The 22,461-nt window shown below is 41.0% G+C and overlaps 1 protein-coding gene across 2 annotated transcripts in view; it reads right to left on the reverse strand.

The window, feature by feature from the left end:
- Positions 1-22,461, reverse strand: part of Gmds (GDP-mannose 4,6-dehydratase) — a 557,612-nt gene that overhangs the window by 89,837 nt on the left and 445,314 nt on the right. For both annotated transcript variants that reach the window (XM_042278318.2, XM_076573125.1), the window contains exon 9: positions 11,670-11,766. In XM_042278318.2, coding sequence (XP_042134252.1) covers positions 11,670-11,766 — 97 coding nt within the window. The remainder of the gene's footprint in view (positions 1-11,669; positions 11,767-22,461) is intronic.

Raw genomic sequence — 22,461 nt, forward strand, 5'->3', positions numbered from 1 at the left:
ACCCAACTGGAAGCAGCCTTCCTGACTTCTAACTCTCCTTAGATAGAAAATTCATCAAATGTACTTTCAATTTCTCTTTCAACAGCAAGTTAGTCCTAGGGTTTTAGAGGTATCTCCCTCTGACTTCACGAAGGTCTGTTACCATTTGTATGTGCAAAAGTAGATGCCATGAATCAATCAATGGACAATGAGCCACTGTCACTTCCTCCTCAAAGTGATTTCTGACAGGCTTTTTGAACAACTAATAACCATCCTAGTAATGAACAAAAACCTCCCATTGACTTTCTAGAAGGAACACGACCTTGTCAACAAGCTGACTTTAGCCAAGTTATGGATTTCTGTCCACCCTCTGTAAAAAGGTAAGAGTTCATGCTAACAGAGTTTAGAAGTTCTTGTAATTTGTTACAGCAATAGGAAACCAAACCCTGATTTTTGGATAACTGAAGGGACATCCTTAAGGCACAAGTACAGACATGCTTTTGGGACACTGATGAGCCATAAATGAAGGGGTAGTTATAAGTTAAATACTGAGTGGATGTCAGTCAAATGTCCTGGGTGATTGCTTTCACCTGATGGGGACATAAAGGCTATAGGAGCAGCAGAAGAATGTAATCTTAGCACCTTTCACAAAGTTCAGAAATACACAATGTAGGCAGAATCAGAAAAGGATTAACAGTCCAACATGATCCTACCATTTACCATGACCCTCTTCTTACCCCTGAATCAAGAAGCATAGATCTGTCAGTACTAAGTAGCTGTTATTTTCCCCCTATATTACATTGTCTAAGTACAAAACAAGTACTTAAAAGAAAATCTCAGGGAGACATGACAACTATATACAATGCCAGGGAAAATAGCTTGACTGGAAATAAGTTTTGTAGCTTAGTTTAGTGTACAAGTTTCTTGTTTTGATAATTGTGCTATGATCATGCTCTGTGTTAGTATTAGAGGGTACTGGGTGAAAACTGCCATTCCATGTTGGACATATGTAATGTGTTTCTTGATTATAAGGGATCACAATTAAAAACCTGTTGAGTCTCAGAAGAAAAAAAAAAAAAAGAAAATCTCAGGAGTTGAAGACCAGGTTCCAGACTGTGTCTTTTGATAACTACTGAACTCACAAGACTAAATGATGATGAGGATAATTATTAACAAGTAGACTAATAAAAAAGACAATACAGAGCACAAGAAGCTAATATTTATACAGCCCTTTTACTTTCAGAACTCTAAAACACTTTCACCTCAAATTCTAGGCAATGTATACAATAATTGTGTGCCTGTTTACCTGTGGAACTCAGTTTGCCTGAGCTGGGTTATTGTCCCCACCTGTCAGCTAACAGAAACTCGTTTTAGCACTTGTGCCTAAAGGCAGAGAATGGCAGGCAGTTTTGTCTGAGCCTATGGATCTGGGATACAAATGGTGTGTGTGTGTGTGTGTGTGTGTGTGTGTGTGTGTGTGTGTGTGTGTGTGTGTGATGTGTGTGTGTGGATAAAATGCTGATAGGCCAGTAGCCAGGCAAGAAGTATAGGTGGTGCGAGCAGAGGAGGAGAATGCTAGGATGAAGGGCAGAGTCAGGAGTCACCAGCCAGACACAGAGGAAGCAAGATGACAAGGCAGAACTGAGAAAAGGTATCAAGCTACTGGCTAAACACAGATAAGAATTATGTGTTAATTTAAGTGTAAGAGCTAGTCAGTAATAAGCCTGAACTAATGGCTGAGCAGTTATAATTAATATAAGCTTCTGAGTGATTATTTTGTAAGTGGCTGCAGGACAGCAAGACCATGAGGGACTAGAGGAACACAGGACCATGAAGCCAGATGGGACCAGAGAAAACTTTCGACTACAACAAGGGTCTACATAACCCTGGTTGTCCTGGAACTAGCTATGTAAACCAGGCTGGCCTCAAACTCACAGAGATCTACCTGCCTCAGCTTCTTGAGTGCTGGGATTAAAGACTCACTTCCTGGACTTCAGATCTGCCTAGATTTGAGACTAACTCCCTGTGTGCACTCTTCTTCCCTCATCTTCCAGAAATGCTCTTTTTGAGAGGTCATCTTATGGCTTCCACTCATGCCTCTTGCGCAACTGACCCTAGTACCACATATCCTCAAGGCACCATGAATGTGACAAAGCCACTCCCCCTGCAAGCCTGTCTTCTTGAACTCTTATCTGCACTGTCCCCTCCTCTGCCATTCTCTGGTTCTGGTGTCTCTCTCTGCTCAGCCTGCGTTTCCACATGCTGCTGTCCCATCTGATCTCTAATCCCATAGCCTCATCTTTGTAATGGCCTGTTTTTCTCACTTCCATTCCTCTATGTCAGTGAAAGCTTGTTAATCTTTCCTTGGAGCTGGGCAGTTTCTGCTGTTTGGCTTCAGGATGTTACAATTATAACTAGTTTCCATGCTAGGAATTTAATAAACACTCTTTCCACTGGATCTATAAGACCTCAATCATATACAGCATACTGCATTTTTATACACTGATGTAATATTGAGAAACTGTGAAGATAAATCAGAATGGTATTTAAAATGTCTCCAGGGGAGACTGGAGAGATGGCTCAGTGATTAAGAGTACTGATGACTCTTTCAGCAGACCAAGTTTCCATTCCCAGCACCCACATGGCAGCTCACAGTCACCTATAACTCTAGTCCCAGGGGATCCAATGCCCTCTTCTGGCCTCTGAGGGTACTGAGCACACATGTAGGCAAAACACCCATACATATAAAATTAAATATTTTAAAAAATCTACAGGATTCCTGCAATGCACACCAAAGCCTAAGACACATTTGACTCCCTGTACTCCACTCACATTTACTCTTGGCTAGGCTTTTAGTCTAGCATCCTTACACCAGTTTTCATGAAGCAGGGCACACACACACCTGACTCAGCCAGGAAACTAGCCATTTATTTGCATGACAAAACACATAAACTCAATTTTGCTGTCAAGGACAATGCTTATCCCTGAACAGAGGTCAATGGAACCATATGTTGAGTACTCTTGTCTATGAGGCAGATCAGAGCTATGTCAAGGAATAATCATTTGTGGATATTTCACCTCAGATCATTATGGAAAATTAGCCAGACAACATCTCAACTTTGCTAGTAGGTGTAACAGTAAATGGAGAAACCAGACTCCTGAATCAAGGGTTCAAGGAGTAAGGCAAGAGAAAGCATCCAGAGAAAAAATAGAGTAGAGCCCAAAGGAGAAACATAGGCTATATTTAGTAGACTCAGGACAGTTGATACCTGGACAGCAAAACTGTTTCCAAGTTGGACCTGGAGAGATGGTTCAGCAGTTAAGAGCACTGGGTGCTCTTCCATAGGCCCTGAGTTCAATTCCCAGCATCCACATGGCAGCTCACAACCATGTATAACTGTAGTCCCATGGGATCCCATGCCTTCTTCTGGTTTGCAGGTGTACGGGCAGATAAAACACCCATATATACACACATAAACAAATGAATATTAAATAAAAAATGTTCCCAAAAGGAAGAATATGACATGAGGAAATTACATTTGGTAAGGAATAATTACCATAGCTTGGTGGTGGTGGCACATGTCCTTAATCCCAGAATTCTGGAGGCAGAGTCAGGCTGCTCTCTAAATTCAAGGCCAGCCGGGTCTACAGAGTAAGTTTCAGGGAAGCCACAGCTATACAGAGAAATCCTGTTTCAAAAACAACAACAACAACAACAAACCAAAACAACAACAGCAACAACAAAATAATAACCTTATTGGAAGCATAAAGGAGATAGTGTGAGAGAAGAATACTGCAGTACTGCAAACAATATTCCTTAAAAATCCTCTATGAGCTGGGTGGTGGTGGTGGTGGTGGTGGTGGTGGTGGTGGTGGTGGTGGTGGTGGTGGTGCATGCCTTTAATCCCAGCACTCAGGAGGCAAAGGCAGGCGGATCTCTGAGTTTGAGGCTAGCCTGGTCTACATAGTGAGTTCTAGGACAGCCAAGGCTACACAGAGGGGGAAAAACCCTGTATGAACAGAGTTTTTTTTTTTTTTTTTTTTTTGTTTTTTGATTAGTTAATTTAGAGGAAAAGAACATTGTTGATTTTAAAGGCTAGCAAATGGTGTGTGTGTGTGTGTGTGTGTGTGTGTGTGTGTGTGTGTGTGTGTGTGTGTTTAAATTTCAGAATAATTGCTGGGATGAGAAAAATGGTACAGGTAATTACCTGGCCACAGACTGATCTCTCATAGGAAATTGCAGCACTCTAGGTGATTCATATGCTATAGGTGGCCTATGAAGTGTTCTTCAAAAGGCTTTTGTTCCAAGACATCCATACTAGATGATTCAACCACTGAGAGCTAACTGGATCTGAAGAGGTCTCCCATCTAATCAACTGATTCTTTCACTGGTCGATTCATGGCATTATTGGGTGCTGGGGGTTAGTTAAGGGAGGCAGGTCCCTTGTGACCTACTGTGTCCCTGCCCTCTTCTGCGCCCTCTTCTTTCTTCCCTTCCTCTCTGCCTGGCTGCAATGTGGAGAACAGCTCCACTTTAGCTCAACCTTTGCAACAGTGCTTTGCTTCACCACCAACTCAGAAACAGAGTGAGCCAGCGATGGGCTGAAACCATGGGACAGAATAATCTCTCCCCCTTTAAACTGATTTCCCCTCCGCCCCCGTGTTTGTGACAGAAACTGAGAGCCGAATAACACATCAAAGCCAGTCTAAGCAGGAGCCTAGCTCAGGCTAACTGTTCTCCCTGCAGTAAACTGGCAAATGCTAAAACACATTCTGGAAATTATTTTTAGATGTGAAGCTGTCAGTATTAGGATTATAAATTACCTAGATGTGTGTGTGTGTGTGTGTGTGTGTGTGTGTGTGTGTGTGTGTGTGTGTGTGTAAAGGGACAGAGATTCCAGAGAAGTTCTCTAGTGATGCAAGTCATAAAAGAATTGACAATAAGGATACCAGCTAAGCTTAAGGATAAATCAAAACCAAATTAAGTAATGGAATGTATATATCTGTATAGATAGATTTTTGAGTCTTTAATGACAATTTAAGAAAAATATCTAAGAGGCAGAAGAAAAGCTGAGGACACTATACTCTGTACACAATTATAATTGCTATTTCATTAGATATGAATTGCTCTCAAGGGGGGCAGCTGCCAGGGAATGATCACAGGCTTCAGGAGAAAAGGTATATTCCCCCAAGGGTTTTCAATGTGATTTTATGAAGAATAGAAAACACACAGTGGAATATTTGAGAATCAACTGAGGAGACTGAAATTTAAAGCTCTTTTGGTTAAGTCCAAGGAAGGAAAGGGGCAGGAAAGGGCAATGTGATTAAGGAAGGATATAAAGATTAGAATGAGGAGCCTAAGAGGGAGGCTTAAAAAAAATAAACAGTGATTTAGAGATATAAACTATTTATAAAATCAAGCAGTGAGAAGCCCAAGAATAATTCAGGAGAGGAAGCATTATGATTGGGCACTACTGACAGCATTCCAACCACCATGCTCATGTAGTAGGAAAGTAGAACATGGCAAGATGTTAAAACTGCAAAGGACCTTCCAGAACCAGCAGCCTAACTTCTTTTACAGGTCTGGCAGTGCCGGAAGAGACGCACTAGCCCATAATCAGGTCTCTATGCCTCCTCTGACCTCAGCTCTCACCAGTCAGAGCAAGGAACAAAAGCAAGCAGGAGTGGAAGGGGCATGAGAACTTTAAGGTCACAGGATCAGGACCTAAGCCATGGGCTGACCACCACCAGGGCTGGATCGAGGGACAGCACAGAGGGATCTCATTTCCTGCCCTAAGAGCCAAGTGTGAGAAGGTGGTGAGAACAGCAGTGGAGGGAAGGGGAGTTTCAGGACAAAAGGCCAGCTGGGTGAACACAGAGCTTTTTACCCCAGGTACTTAGAGACAGAATGGAGGGACGCTGAACTGCTACTTATACACATCCTCTGACGACAGATCGGATTCCTGAGGTCTGGAAAGGGTTACATACCATTATTCTAAACAAGGCTATGAGATAGAACAAGCAATTATAGGCCATTTAGCTTAACATCATTTACAGAAAAATATTAGGAAAAGTTTATGGGGGGCAGAGGGGACAACTCGGCAAGCATATGGTAATTTGATTAGGAACAGACCACATGCTTTCACCGGAGGAAAGCTAGCTGGCCTGATGGACAGCTTTGAAGTTACTGCCTTCTTAGTTTTATATATTAATCCATGGATTTTTTTCTCAATATCTAAAGCAATTAGAAATTAATTTAAGACGTCTAAATAAAATGAAAACTAATCATAACCAAGGACATAAAAACACAATGGGAAGAAAAATGCAAGTTAAATCTAGTGATATTGTGAGAGAAAAATGCTAATAAATGTCAGCAGAGTTTAAGCTAAGATATTTTTCTTTTTCTTTTTTAAAGAAAAATACTTGATTTTTGGTTCGTTGACTCATTTCCTTAAGTTTTCTGTAGGAAAAAAAAAAAGGAAAAAGAAAAATGGATTTCAGCTACTTTCACTGAAAACAAAACAAAATACTTTTTTTCTTTTTTATGCATTGGCCTGGTCATTTGATGTTGTTAAAATCTAGCACAAAAGTATGGATACTAGATAATCTATCCTTTTGGAGTTTTTCAACTTAAAATTTTTCAAAGAAAAAGAAGACATCTTTGTGGTTCTGTAAGTATTAAGACAATATCAATTACTCATATTTCTTTGACATGTCTATAACACTGAATAGTTACTGAATGTTAAGAAAAAATGAAAGGGTAAAAAACCAAGAGAGAAAAAAAAGCATTGATATTTAAATATATAATTTAATATATACTTTATATAACACACACACACACACACACACACACACACACACACACAGTAACTGAGGCCTTGATGACCCATGCTATACTCCTATGATTGATCTGTACAGGTTTTTGATTGTGACAGCCTACTGTTTCAGACTGATGCCATCTACATATCTACCCCATTTACTGAGGGCAAGTCAGTCTGTTCACCAGTGCAGTATCAGAGTCCACGAGTGTGGGGTAAATATTTAGGGAATGAATAAATAAGAAACGAATGCGACCAGTACAGCAGATACTTATTGTTTGTCAGACACTTTGATTCCTTTTATCCTCATATAATTCTTTTAAAGAAATCCTATAATTAATCCTGTTTTTCACAGTGAAGAAGCAGAAACACTGATAAATTAAGTAAGTAACTTGCCTAAGGTTTTATATATATAAATCTAGTAACTGACAGGTGTGAAATGCAGACAGTCTGGCCAAAGGCCCACATTTAATAGAATATTGCTTTCTCCCAAAAATAAACACACTGGGGCTGCAGAGATGGGTCTGTGGTTAAGAGTACTTGCTATTCCTCCAGAGGATCTGGGTTTGACTCCTAGCACCCACATGGCAGCTCACATCTGACTATAATTCCTGTTTCAGGAGATTCTTCCTTTTCTTATGACCTCCATGGGCACCATGTGGTACACAGACATACATTCACACAAAACACCCATACACAAAAAATAAAAATAATAAAACCAGAAATGAGTGTATTGTGTAATAAATCTGTGTGTCACTAAGTGCCTGTAAGGAAATTACATGTAAGGCAGGAGTGTTTTATTTTGTTTTGTTTTACAGGTCTGGGGATGGAAAATGGAGCTTTGCACATGCAGGAAAGGGATTTACCACTGAGCTATCATCCTGCCCAAGGCAGTAGTCTCAAGTATCACAGAACTCAGGCATCCATATTGTCATCACCTAATCCTCTGGAACTCAGAGGCAGTGGGAAGTAGAAAGCTTAATTTCCCAGCCTAAGCTTTCTGTGGTAGCAAAACTCCTCAGTACCCAAAGGAGCCATAAAGCCTCATAGGTAGAGTACCAAAAGACATGACTCCATTCAGCTCTAATCACAAGTTGGAGTCCTTTATCCAGAAGAAAAAACGTTCTATACCCTTCATGCTAAGGCAGAAGCAAGGTTTAAGGTTCTGTGATACTACAATCAATGAGGAGAATAATCATTGGCACATGTGGATCTGTGCCCTATATGGGCTCACCAGTGGCCTCTTAGGTTAATATCTACCTTTGCTGAGGAAAGGGCCTTTTTTTTTAGGCAGGACTGTTGGGGTGGGGGGAATTTCCAGGACAGGATTTCTCTGTGTAGCCTTGACTATCCTGAAACTTACTCTGTAGACCAGGCTGGCCTTGAACTCATAGAGATCTGTCTGCCTTGGCCTTCAGAGTGCTGGGATTAAAGGCAATCAACACCACTTGGCTAAGGAAAGGGCTTTTTTTTTTTTTTTTTCTCAAGACAGGGTTTCTCTGTGTAGCTTTACATCTTTCCTGGAACTCACTTTGTAGACCAGGCTGGCCTCGAACTCACAGAGATCCGCCTGCCTCTGCCTCCCGAGTGCTGGGATTAAAGGTGTGTGCCACCACCGCCTGGCAAGGAAAGGGCCTTCTTAAGACCAGGCTGAAGCTAATTTAGAAAAACAACAGCATAATACTCTATTTTCTGTTTTTGTTGCTTTAAGAGATCACTGTTCTAAGATGTATGTGTATGTGTCCTTATTATTTCTTGTCTTGTTTTAAATTTTTTCTTTATTTTATTTCTTTTTCAGTCATTCTAGAACCAATTCCCTTTAAGAAGATATAGTCTACGCTTTTAAAACATTGAATGAATGAATGAATGCATTAAAATGTTAGTTCTTTGGAGGGCGCTAGTCACTGAACCTAGGGCCTTGTAAATGCTAGACAAGTATCTATCACTGAGCTACATTCGCAGCCCTAGGTTATGCTTTGGCTCTGAGTACTTGTACATGATAAAGAGCCTTGGGGACAGATGACCAAAGCTGATGAGAACAAATTTTGGTAAGTTTTCGAACATGTGAAAAGAATACCAAGAAGCCTACCAAGAAGCCTCGGGGCTATACAGGATAGCTTGAGACTGAGAAGGAAAGGGCTATGGACTGAAGAACTGATGTTCTTCCTTTCCCTCGTAGAGTCTGCTCATTTCATGTCTCTGCTGGGTCTAGCTGCCAGCCTCTGAGGGACTTAGTGCTTCTCAGGACTCAAAGGAAATGAATTCTTATGGCTGACAGGGCTTCACATTTGTAAAAAGCTTGTTTATAATGTAGTCACCTTTCAACTGGAAGAACACTGTCACCCTGGAGGCAGCTCCACAGAAAGCCTGTCACTTCAGTTGATCCAAGTTTCAGAGAACTTGTTTTGAGGAATGGGGTTAAAAGTTTAGTTTCACTATGGAAGGAAAGCATGCCCAACTGAATATGAGGGTGAAGTGTGGTGAGTGAAGTGTGGTGCAGAAAGACGAAACAGAATAAAATCTATAACGCTGTAGTGAAGGGACTCTGTGGGAGAACCAGCCAAGGGAAAGGGGGCAGCAGGAGCGCACACGAAACCAGACACCACTCGTACGTTCTTCAGACAATGCTGGTGTCAGGAGAGCTGCAGAACAGGTATGATGACAGCATTTGAATGAACAGAGAATGGAAGGGAGCGATGCAGTGGGGCCGGAAAGGGGGTCGGTGGGGATTCAAGAGCAGTCTTGTTAGTCAGAGGGTCCTCTTCCTGTTCTACAAATTCTTTTGTTCTGGGTCCTTATCAATCCCACACCTTGCCTAAATGAGAATGACAGACAAGCCATTCTTAATGACTTCCTAGTTTTTGAAACTATTTTTGTGTCAGAGAAAGAGCCATGTTTAAGCGGTTGTCAGAACACAAGTTTTTGCCAGTATGGTTAAGTTTCCACTCTGAAGTGACCATCTTTATTTGTGAGAAGAGAAATGTGTCCCTCTGTATGACTTGTGAAGTGTTTTAGAGAAACGATGCCCTTGCAGCCCTTCAGGACAGGGGAGCCAGTGGCGGAGGGCTGGGGCTTTAGAGGAGGTCTTTGCCGTGTCAGCAGGAGCATGGCTAGTATCTTCCTCCCCCAGGGACAGGCACATCCTCTCCTAGGCACACCCACTCACCATTAGCTAAGAACAATCATTCTCTGTGACAAAGCTTGGCCACACCCTGTGGGGGACAATGCAGGACTGAACAGCCCTACCTCTCCTAAGACACGGTTCCCTTCCTTTGTATGGATTTCTTTCTGTGTGTAAGAGGCACACACTGAACACAGCGCCCCCTTTTTTGGGTGGGGGCAACATAAAACAACACAGTTCAAAGAGTGGCCAGTAACCATACATTTCACTTTCAATGTGTCTTCACTGGCTTTTCCCTGTCTCTGAAGGATGTATGACACATCAGAATTTGGTTCACAACCCAGAGAAAAAAGGTTCTAAAGGATCTATTCCATAGCCACTCATGGTACACGACCTGACCTCTCTGAAGACACTGCTTTCCACTATCTTTAGAGATTCATTTGAAACATCTTTAGTTCTGTCATCATCATGAGCATGGATTACCTCAAAGCAGTGATACCAAGTTATACATTTATATAAACTTAGAACAGGAAGATGTACAGGATATACTATTGACACAAACAATCTATTTCCCTTTTTAAAAATTATTGTGTATGTGTGTGCATGTTGTGCAGCACATGCCTCTGGAAGTCAGAGGACAATTGTCAGGAGTTGGTTCTCTCCTCCTACCATGTGGGTTCTGGGGATCAAATTCAGGTCATTAGCCTTGGCAGCAAGTGGTTTTATACATTGGTCCATTTCCCTGGTCCCTAAGTTATTTCCTAATATGTGAACTTCTCTATTTAAAAATTTTATCTGTCCACCTACTGTATTAAACAACTGTCTTGTTAGACTTTTGCCTTTTTTCCTCCCCAAAGTCTCTATCCTCAAAGACTTCAGTCTGGCAAAGGAAGGAAAACATGAAAACAAATGATTATAACAGGTCCTAGAGCAATGGTTCTCAACTGGCAGGCCACTACCCCTTTGGGGTCAATGACCCTTTCACCAGGATTGTCTAGGACCACTGGAAAACATCAATGTTTATATTATGATTCATAACAGTAGCAAAATTACAGTTATGGAGCAACAATGAAAATAATTTTATGGTTGGGGGTCACCACAACATGAGGAGCTGTATTAAAGGGTCGCAGCATCAGGAAGGCTGAAAAACACTGTCCTAGAGTGTGCAAGGTAATTACAGAGACAAGGGAGAAATGTTAGTGGTGTAGAATATTGGTTAGCAAAGGATCCCTGAAAAAGATGGTATCTGAGCTGAGCCTTATAGTGTAGGGGAGGTCTTTCATGACTTGTGCACACATGACTGTGTGCCAGATGCATAAGCATGTTAGTGATTTGTCTGAGAGTGTACACACATGGCTAGCAAGACAGGTGTCAGGTAAAAATGGCCTCTGGCCCTAGAAACTCTGCAAGTCTAGGGCTTGGTAAAGCAGACATCTTGTGGGTATCAGAGATCATTCCTCAGACCAGACCAATGAGATGAGATAGTCCAAACTATAATCCCCATTTCTGGAATCAACTATTTTCCTGGGTGTGTTTTACTCTTGTTCTCCTTTATAGAGCAATGGATTTTTGTGGTGAGAATGGTATCTCAAACTTAATTCTCCCTGTTCTCGTTTGGGAAGTGCCCTGTGGCGTATGCCAGAGAGGTGTGTTAGAGAGCTTTGAAGGTTGGCAGCAGGCATTCCATGAGGGCATTTTCCCAGCCAGCTGGCCAAGTGTGGTCACACATTGAGTGGTGAGGGAGTCCTTACCACTTCAGTTGGTCGGTAGTATTTCAGATCCACAGTCACATGAACTTTGCCGGTCTCTTTACATCTGCCCACTTCATTTTCATTCTTTCCTTCCCACCTGCAAAGAAGACAAACAATCAGTTCTTAATTGCTTGGTAGCATGTGGCCACACTGTGGTGCTCAGGATGGCTTGCATGTCTTCTCCCTGCAGGAGGGCATAAGCGCATTAACAGCAGGGGCAGGCCTGCCCTCAGCCTTGTTATTAGAGCAATTGTGGCTTTCAAAACTTTCTGTATTTGTTTGAAAGGAAGTTTCACCACTCCCTCCTTCCTTTTAAAGAAAAATCAAGATGAATTCAGAACAGAGACTTTAGATATAAATAGATGAGGAAAATAAAGGAACTGGATAACTTTTAGGGTTCTCAAAGACATTTTTTCATATTTTTCAAAATTATTCTTTGTAGCCAATTATTATGAATTAATTATTGTCATTTATTTCCCCCTTTATTTTTCTTTTCTTTCATATTTTAGGCACAGTTAGTATCAGTCCAGTCTACCCTATCTGGTGAGAAGTTCCAAACATTGCTGGCCATAGGGTTCATCCCCACATTAAGTGTCTGTGAAGGAGACCTCATCACTCCATCATGAATGAGGAGCCTCTCCAAAGTATACAACTAGTTGTTCCTTTCTTGTCCTCTAGCATGATCTTCCTGACTTGACTAGATGTTCCTAGACTGAACTTGCCTCACTAAACATTAGAGGCTGACAACAAGAAGGATCCACCATGACACTCATGGTACCATAAGCTTCCAGGTTCCAAGAGCAGATTCTCATAGGAAACTACTTATCTGCTTTATGTTCTCAGTTTTCATAAGTGGAGCAACTAGACTTGGGCCTGGTGGTGCACATCTGTTAACTCCAGCTATTTGGGAGGCAGGGTCCTGAATCAGGAGATCTTAAATTCAAGGGCAATACAGTGACCGCCTCAGAAAAGAGAAGAAAGGAAGAGAAAGTCCTTGATTTACTGCTGACCTTGGGTTCTCTATAATCTAATGTCCCAATAAAAGAATACAATATAGTTTGAGTTGTTTTTTTACATTTTTTTTTTCTTTTTTGGCAAGGAAAGACAAGAAATGAAAAAAATCTGACTAAGTTTGATTTCAGTGTTTATCCTTAGAATGCTTTACCCTGAACACAGGACAATTTTGTGTGCTCCCCAGATCACTCACAGAAAGGGCCAAAGGAAGGAACAGAACATTCAATGGTTACTTGGATATGTCACAGATACCTCTGAAAATGAACATTAAATACTGAAGAAGGTGATATTTCAAAACAGGTTGAATATAGACTGGGCTCATAAAGTTTATTTTTGATTATTATACGACTATTTTGTCAAGTCACCTCTTAGCAGCAGAGGGGAATTATTTGTCTATTGAAGGACTATTCAGGTTGCTGGTCTTCTGAATTTCCCAGTGCACTCAAGGCAGATATAAAAACCATCCCATGACACAGAGAATAATAGTACACTATGTTGAACTATATAAACTATATAAGCAGTCACTTCCCATAAATTTTATCTTGATCAACCAAAACAGAAGCATTTGGTAATCTACTTATTAGGCTTAACTTCTTAATGTTGGGTAGATAATTTGACAAGTAGCAGAGTAGAAAATTTTGAAGGAATTTGTTTGGAAAACTCATATCAAGATAATGTGTAGGTGTTCTGGGCAGAAAAGGTATCTTACGGTGAGATGGTCTGAAGTATACTGACAAACCTCACTATCTCTCTTGAATAGACCTCACATTTTGACTAATATCTACTACAAAAGAGGATATTAGTTGTCATAATTTTGGGGAATCAGAATTTAACTCCAAAGTTGATTATTTTAGTAGAATCTTCTCATTGCTTAGGCTTTCAGTAAACAAAAGAACATGTTCTACTTACTAGGCATTTTCTAACTAAACTTTTGTCCACATTTCATACTGTACAAAGAGACACAGTTCTAACAGACAGATTCTTCCAGGAAAGCATCTCCAGCTGAGCCAAAGCACAAACAGAAACAATAAACATGACATTTTCCCTATTTGTAGCTAAGCATTTAATCTATAACAAGCAAACTGACTTAATATGTATACTCCTCCTGACCCTGTTTCTTCCACATCACCATCTTTTCTCCTAAACCACGCTTTGAATCTGTAAAAACCCATATGTGGTGATATATTGTGTACCCTAATAAAGTTGTCTGAGGATCAGAAGACACAGCCAGCCACTAGATTAGACATACAGGTCAGGTAGTGGTGGCATACATCATTAATCCTATCACTCGGGAAGCAGAGATTTGTAACACTAGTCCAAAGGGGTAAGGTTCAAGGAAAGGTAGTCCTCTTCCTAGGAGCTTATTAAGTGGAAGTCTATAGACAGACTTAGGGTTAATGTGACTTTGACACTTTTGGATCCAAGAACCCAACAAGCCTTTCTTGTAGCTGTCTGAATACTGTAGGCTGGGCTTCCAACTGTTGACTACAGTCAAAACAGTCTTGCCCTTCATAATTGATTCAGCCATACTGAAAAATCAAATAGAGACCATGAAATGGGTCACAGCAGAATGAGTTCAAAGAAACCACCTTCTCACTTGCACTAGATCTTCATGAGGGCAGTAAGCAGAAGTTTCATTCAGTTACAATACAAGAAACACTTGTGTTAACACATGAACAGTAATAGCTAACTTGTCCTAACAAGCGAGGCTGTAACTCAAAGCAGAACTTCAGTGTCAACGAAATGACCATGTCTGGACAGGGAGTAGAAGATTCAGGTAATTAACAGGAATTACTACCCACTAATTTAGATTGGCAGCTCCTTAGGTAGGGATCCTGTATAATTCAATTTTAAAACTAAATTGTCAGTTCCTAAAAAGCATTGGAAAAACAAAACAAAACAGAAAGCAAGAAGAGTAACTAAACTACTCCAATGAAGAAGATGAGGTTCTATTAAAATTTATTTTCTTCTGTGGTAAAACACTGGAAAGGTACCCATTTTCCTGTAAATAAATCCATACCCATGTTCCTGTAAGCAGCTCTAATGAAAACCATTCTCTCTCTCTCTCTCTCTCTCTCTCTCTCTCTCTCTCTCTCTCTCTCTCACACACACACACACACACACACACACACACACATACACACACACACACAAAACCAGAAGGAGAGACTAGATAAGAAGAGGAAGGGGGTCAGCAAGACTGTCAGGAGAACAACCAAAGGTAATGGGGGTGAATATGGTAAAAAACAAAACAAAACAACACACTATACCTGTGTATAAAAATGTCACAATGACACCCATCAGTATATAACTATGTATAATAGATGCTAAAAATAAACATAAAAAACTACTAACATATGGGGCTAAGGATTTCTTGTAGCCCAGGGGTATAGCACTTGCATTTCATGTTCAAGGTCCTGGGTTCCATCCTCAGCACAACAAGAAAAGAAATCTATTTAACCAGGAGTCCTGTTGAGGTAACAAGAGCAAAGAAATTTTTTTTTTTTTTTTTTTTGTTTTTTTGAGACAGGGTTTCTCTGTGTAGCTTTGCGCCTTTCCTGGAACTCGCTTTGGATACCAGGCTGGCCTTGAACTCACAGAGATCCGCCTGCCTCTGCCTCCCGAGTGCTGGGATTAAAGGCGTGCACCACCACTGCCCAGCCAAGAAATCAGTTTTAGGACTACTGCATCTGTTGACTGGAAAGGCAACACTTCTCTTAGTGACTGAAAAGTCCCAGGAACTCAATATTTAGCTCCCAGACAGGCTGTTTCATGTGGCTAGAGAAGGAGGAAGCAGTGCTTAGTTTAGGAAACGACACAGAAGGATCCTGGAAGACTTTCCAGAATCTGAAGAGGGATGATGGTCTGTTCATCCCACAGGTTCCTTTCAAAAATCAGTAAATTCATAAGGGAAGATACTAGAAGAATCCAGTTTTGGAAGCTAGAAGACAAATGGATGACTGTTAGAAGATTCAGTAGAAGCCACAATGGGAGAGCTGCAAATGAACCCCAGCATGCTTAGGAAGCAGAGCTGGCTCCTCATCCCCCCTTTCTTCCTCAGTGGGCAACTGCCTCACCCAGACTGGTGAAGAAGGACTGAAGGTCACAGGTTCAGGGAAGGGTAGGTCCAGACTCTGAAAACTGAGAAAATTCAGTGAATGCTGAGGGCTGAGATTCCTGTCCATGTTCCAGCAGGTGGCAGTCAGGTCTACTTCCTTTCAAAGGGTAGACTGGGAGGTGTCCCCTGGACATCAGAGAGTTTATACCTAAATGGTCCTGTCAGGTAACCTCATAGTGACACAGACAACTACGGGTAAGTTCTAAATATGTCGTCAAAGCTCCCAATTAGCTTCGTAGGCCCCAATTTTCAAACATAACCAGAAAACCAAGGATTATCAGACCAGATAAGTGAGAAAAGCCATATATGAGAAAGGCCAAACAACAACAACAACAAATAAAAAAAAAAAAACAAAGAAAACCAAAAACAAACTTTTGAGGAAATAGAACAAGTAGATGTGAAAAACAAAACAAAACTTTCACATATACTACCATCCATATTCTCAGAGATATAGCAAAGATAAGATATATCATAAACTACTATATTTTAAAAAAGGACAACTTGAGGGCTGTCAAGATGGCTCAGTGGTTAAGAGCACTGTCTGCTCTTCCAGAGGACCCTGGTTCAATTCCCAGCACCCACATGGCAGCTCATAACTGTCTGCAACTCCTGTTCCATGGGATCTGACACCCTCACACAGATAAATGTGCATGTAAGATAAAAATACATAAATAAAGTAATTTTAAAAAGGACAACCTGAAACATAATAGATTTTAGAACTTGAATAAGAAACACAGGAACTCAAAATTGAAAAGATGTTGAAGATAAATTTGAAGAGATTTCCCAGAAAATAGTACAAAAAGATATAGACGTGAAAAGGCAGAAGGAGTCAAAAAAATTCTAGAGTGCACAGGAGCCAGTATAATAGATTGTCAGAAAGACAGTACATAAGAAATAGAGCATGGCAAATTATCTTAAGGAAGAAGGAAGTAAGGAGAATTTGAAGACCACTCAGGAGCCCAGTATAATAGGATGTCTAGGAAGAAAAATCAGAAAAACAGAGTAAAGTGAATTATCTTAAGCTAAATCAAGAAAATGAACCAGAGCAGAAGCACATGCATTTGTAGACAAAAGGTGGCTCACACCATAGGTGGTGTAGACCCACCTTCCATGGAGTTTCAGAGCACTGAGACCAAGGGAAGACTACAACCACCTTTCCACACGACGAGACAAAGCTGGGAGTCAGATGGCTCCTGGAGGCTCAGCTTAACACTGCATACACAAAAGCAATGGGGGAGTGCTTTCCAAGTTCTGAAACAACAGTATTTCTACTCCGGAAACATGAATGGGCACATGATAATTCTGAGGACAGACTAAAGGATATTTTGAGATACACCAGAGTTTTGAAAATGGTGTCAGCAAACAGAGGTTCCAACTTAAGAGAAAACATGTGAGTCCTTTAGATGGGTGTGAAGAAAGATTATGGATAACAATACTTCTGACAGTCTAGACTGAGTCAAACCAGAAGGTTTTGCACTTGAGGAAAACATGACAAACAGTCTAATATGGGTGATCCGAAAACCTTGTTAGGTGATTTAGAAAGCTAGGGAAATGTTTAGGGTGAAGTGAATGATAAACACATAGAAAATGAACCAAAAAAGACAAAATACATCTAAGAGCGGTATGGTAAACAAATAATAATTGTTCATAAAAGTAAAAGTGGTCAAAGTTTTCTGGAAGTTTCAGTCATGAAAACACAGAATATTGAGCTAATAAAAATGAAAATATAATAATAGAGTAGTACAAAAATGGGAGTTTGCAGCATGTGTAGGAAAAGAGAACAATGCTATCACATTGGACAAGAATAGACAACAGATAATGCCTAGAAGGGAAAAAATCAAGACCCAGAATCACAAGTCATTTAAAAGCATAGATATAAAGGCCATGATAACCAGCTGAAAGAGTGAAAAGGCACAATAGGATTTTAATATACAAAGAAAAATAGTAAATGAAGTAAATAATTACCTTGCAATAAATCAAGACAATTTACCAAAGCAGAACAAGACACATTTCCAGCAGAAAGACTGAAAGAGTTCCCCAGCAACATAACACATGGGGCTGGTTGGGCAGATGGAGATAGAAAGAGAGAGAATGATATTGATTGTGACAATTGCTGTAGAAAGAATGGAGATTAAGTTATGTGATTAAAAACAAAGCAAACAAACAAACAAAAAACAACAAACAATTGGTAAGTTGAAGTAAGAAAACCATAAACAAATAATGATCTTGACAAGTCTTGGGCCATGATAGGTCAGCTCTTCCTGGCAGCCCCTTTGCATGGCAGATGAAGACATTATAGAATGATCTACGATGAGCTTCATCCTGGCCTAGCCAGAACTTTGCTCCAGGCACAGGCTTTCTGTTCCATGCCTTCCTTACAAATGTGACTTCTTCCTAGGTCTCCTGTAACTTTGCCTCTGACACAAGGAAGGCTAATGCCTTTGGAAACATCAACATGCTGGCAGCTGTAGTACCTAAGAAATGTCCTGTAGGTGGTCAGCTGAGTTTGTGAGAAGCCTGGGGAGGAGCTGCCTGGAGGAGGCAGGCCTATGGTTGAGTGTGGCCTCAGAAACTAGCAGTGAAAGGCATCTGCTAGTGGGTGGTCAGCAGTGTTAACTGCCAATGGCCAAATATGCAAGAGAATGTGGGACTGGTAGAAAAGCTGTTGGCATAGTATGCTGAGGTTTTGAAAGGAAGTGGAAGAGGAATTTTAGACTACCTATTATCAAGGTAGAGGGGAAGTGAAGGAAGGGCAGTAGGGGTTAGAGGAGTGCAGGCCCAGTGTCCTGGTATATGCAGAAAGGTGAGTGCCCACAGAAAGGAAAGGCAAGAGATGAAAAGAACTTGAGACCAGGGATGATTCTCCTCAGCTTAAACTGGCAGTGAGAGAGAGAATTCTGAGTGCTTCAGCACTGAAGGACTGATGAACAAGCTCTGGCTCTTTGCTTCACTTTTACTTACTATCTTTTATTTGGGGGGGGGTATTACTACCCACCAAAAAAGGGTATAAGGAGAACTATTATGCTTTATAAGAAAAAGAAAAATGTCCATCTTACTACAGGACTGGGAGAAGGAATGCTCTCAGCCACAGCACTGGCCTTTAGTGACTTCTATGCATACAACCCTCTAAGTCTGTCTGTCCTCCCTCCTCCTGCCTCTATAAATCTGTGCCCCAGTCACTTTGCTAAGCCAGGTACTAGACCTGGGACCTGTCTTTCAGGAGCTTAGAGTTTACTGTCACAAATCTCCTCAGTGAATGATGGCAGGAGACAGACAGGACACTGTCAAGACCCAGGAAAGGCCCCTGGCAGAGCTGGCTGAGGTAAGAGTGTTGGCAAAGGAAGACGTCTGAGCTAAGAGCCAAGAGATGTGTGGGTAGTAGCTGGGAAGAGAGAGGGGACTGTAGGGATGGGTAGCTCTTTGTATGCCCATGTGGTCAAGCTGGTCCACCCAGCTTACCAGCTTGCCTGGCAAACACATAGTTCACTGGCATATGTTATCATGCATTTCTCATGTGACCCACCCACCTGGGCTGCTTTCCCTCATCTCAACTACCATCCACATCTCCCATTTGGGCAAGGGTTGGGTTCATTCTATCATTCTGCATAGATCCCTCTCATCTTGATCATGTTGCCCTGACTTCAGGATTGATGTAGGGCATTTTTACATAAGGCCACATCAATATGTTCACATTTATAAACTATGTGTTCCTATTAACTGTCACCCAGTTAGAGTATACTCTTATCAGGGACAAAAAAAATCAGATTCTCCTTGAGGAACATGGCTCTGAGAGAAAATGAGGAGGGTAAGGATATAGGCACTGAGTTATCACCATGTGGTAGGTAGGTACTGAGAGTTAGGGAGTCAGTTACTTCTGGACCTGCTAGATTCATCCAGAACTGACCTTCTACCTAATGAACAGAAGCAACAGAACAGGGACTAGAATTAGAGTTGCCTAAGTAGTGCACCCATCACCTAAGGCTCAAACCAGACCTTAGATACACCAGTGACCACATTTTAATGGGATAAAACTCCAAGGAACTTAGCGATTTATAGAAATAAACAACAGGAGGACCTAGACTCCAGAAGGAGGAGACAGGACAGCAGGGGAGAAGTTAAAGAAGAGAGAGGAAGTTGAAGGGGAGGGATGGGAACTGCTTTCAATAACAACTTGGGGCTTACATGAAAGCTTAATAGAGCAGACACGTTTGAAGTCTCGAGTCTCTGTAGAGAACTTCAGAATCCTCAGAGTTGGCAGTTCTCCATAAGATAGGTTCTAGTTCTAACAGCAGTTTCTGAGCAATGATGAATGAGGTCAACTGCATTTCTGTCACAGTCCCACACTCTACAATTAGACAGTACAGAGCAAAGAGCTAGCAAGCTGTTGAGGAAGGATCTAAGCTCCCAGAGAGCTCTAAACTGGATGGCCTAAAAGCCACCATTGAAGGTACCCAGGGAAATGCATAGCCACGGTGATTTTCTTTTTGACTGCCCTAGGTAGAGCCCTTGAAAGCCTGGGGTGCAAGAGTACTGCTCACCAGTAACTAATAGTTAAAAGGATGTGTTCTTTTTTTATATAAAATTTTTTCTTTCCTTTTACATACCAACCTCTGTTCCCCCTCCTTCGCCTTCTCTTGCTCTCCCCCACACCCATCCCACCCCCATCCCCTCCTCACAGAGAGTAAGGCCTCCCTTGGGGAGTCAACACAGGCTTTGTTCTTAAAGTGCAAGAGAACAGTTACAGGCTCAGTAAACTTGAGGAAAGCCTCATGGTAGCCAACGGGACACAGGAGCTCTAGACTTGTACCTGGAACCTTCAAGCTTTGATTTGCCTCCTTAAATACCCACAGTATCCTCCTCTACAGGCCAGTGTCTAGAAGTTCTGTCCACAGGGAATATGGCCTTGCATGTACAAGCACACAACACAACTTCCTATCTTAGAAGAGTCTGAGAAATAGATTTCTTTTTTAATGTATGATGATTTTGTTCTTTTTTTTTAAACTGGCAATCTACATTGAGCACAACATCTATACGGCATCAGCAGACCTTGGTTTTCACATGCTACAGGATATCCTTACATTTTTTTTCTAAGAACAAAAAAATTAACAACAGAAAATCAGTCAAGTATTTGCTTTTTATCCTATCATCTCAGTCACAGGAGCAAAATGTTTCCTTTCCCCATTACTTAGTAACAGATTGACAGGATAATAAGAAACAACAGTAAACAGAGCTCCTATCATACACCCTTCTCCGCCCCCTGCAATACTCCTAGAAGGCTGGTGCTTCCATAAGGTTCCCAGTACAAACATCTACATGAAATTATCAGAATCATAAATTTTACCAGGATACATTCTAGTATCAAACTCAAATTAATTACCTGTTTTCTGGTAAGTTCAAACAAAAATTACTCAAATAGAAATATGGAAATACGTATGTGATTCTAAATGTATGGATGGGTATGGATATAAGATAAAAGGTAGATTATTGAATCTATTTTAAAAAGGAACTACTTGTTTTAAATAGGAGAAGTAATGAAAATTTTTTATCTGAATTTGTCAAATGTTAATGGACTAGACATTGTTAATGTATATAATGGAGTTTTTTGTCTGAATCTGTCAAATGTTAATGGATTAGACATTGTTAATGTAATTCTTGACTGTATATATTATATATACTTTTGGATATAGTATTTTTGTGTTAGTTATAAGCTTTTATTATTTTAGACAAAAAAGGGGAAATGCGGTGATATTGTGTTCCCCAATATAGTGCACCCTAATAAACTAATCTGGGGGTCAGAGAACAGAACAACCACAATATTAAACATAGAGGTTAGGCAATGGTAGCACACACGCCTTGAATCCTAGCATTCCAGAGGCAGAGATCCATCTGGATCTCTGTGAGTTCAAAGCCACACTGGAAACAACCAGGCATGGTGACACACACCTTTAATCCCAGGAAGTGATGGCAGGAGGCAGAAAGGTATATAAAGCATGAGGACCAGGAACTAGGAGCTGTTAAGCTTTTAGGCTTTTGAGTAGCAATTCAGCTGAGATCCATTTGGATGAGGACACAGAGGCTTCCAGTTTGAGGAAGTGAGATCAGTCGAGGAATTGGAGAAATAAGGTTAGCTGTGACTGGTTCTGTTTCTCTGATCTTTCAGTGTTCACCCCAATATCTGGCTCCTGAGTATTTTATTAGTAAGACCTTTTAAGATTCGTGTTACAGATGGGGTATGGTTTGAGTCAGAAATACCCACCTTGGGAGGTTCAGGAAATTTAGGGAGGTTGGGTCTACATGGAGGGAGTAGGTTACTGGTGGTAGGTTCTGGGTTGGAATATTATCCCTGATCACCTCCTGCTCTGTTCTCTGCTCTCTGGTTCACCATTAAATGAATAAGTCTCTTCTGGCACATGCTCCATCTATTATGATGTTCTGACCAAGCACATAGGCGCATGTGTGCATGGCCTGAACCCTTTGAAACTACAAACCCAAACAAATCCTTCTCTCTTTATTCCTGTCAGGTAATTTGTTAGAGCAACCAAATAAGTAATTAATACAGATTCACATAACAGTGAAGCCTTTCAGTGAACATTACTGTAACTATTTTCAAAAACAGTAGAGTGACTGGGAAGGGACAACAGATCTTAAAACAGTTCAAGT

Source organism: Peromyscus maniculatus, chromosome 5, assembly GCF_049852395.1.
Source record: "Peromyscus maniculatus bairdii isolate BWxNUB_F1_BW_parent chromosome 5, HU_Pman_BW_mat_3.1, whole genome shotgun sequence".
NCBI classification, from domain to species: Eukaryota; Metazoa; Chordata; class Mammalia; order Rodentia; family Cricetidae; genus Peromyscus; species Peromyscus maniculatus.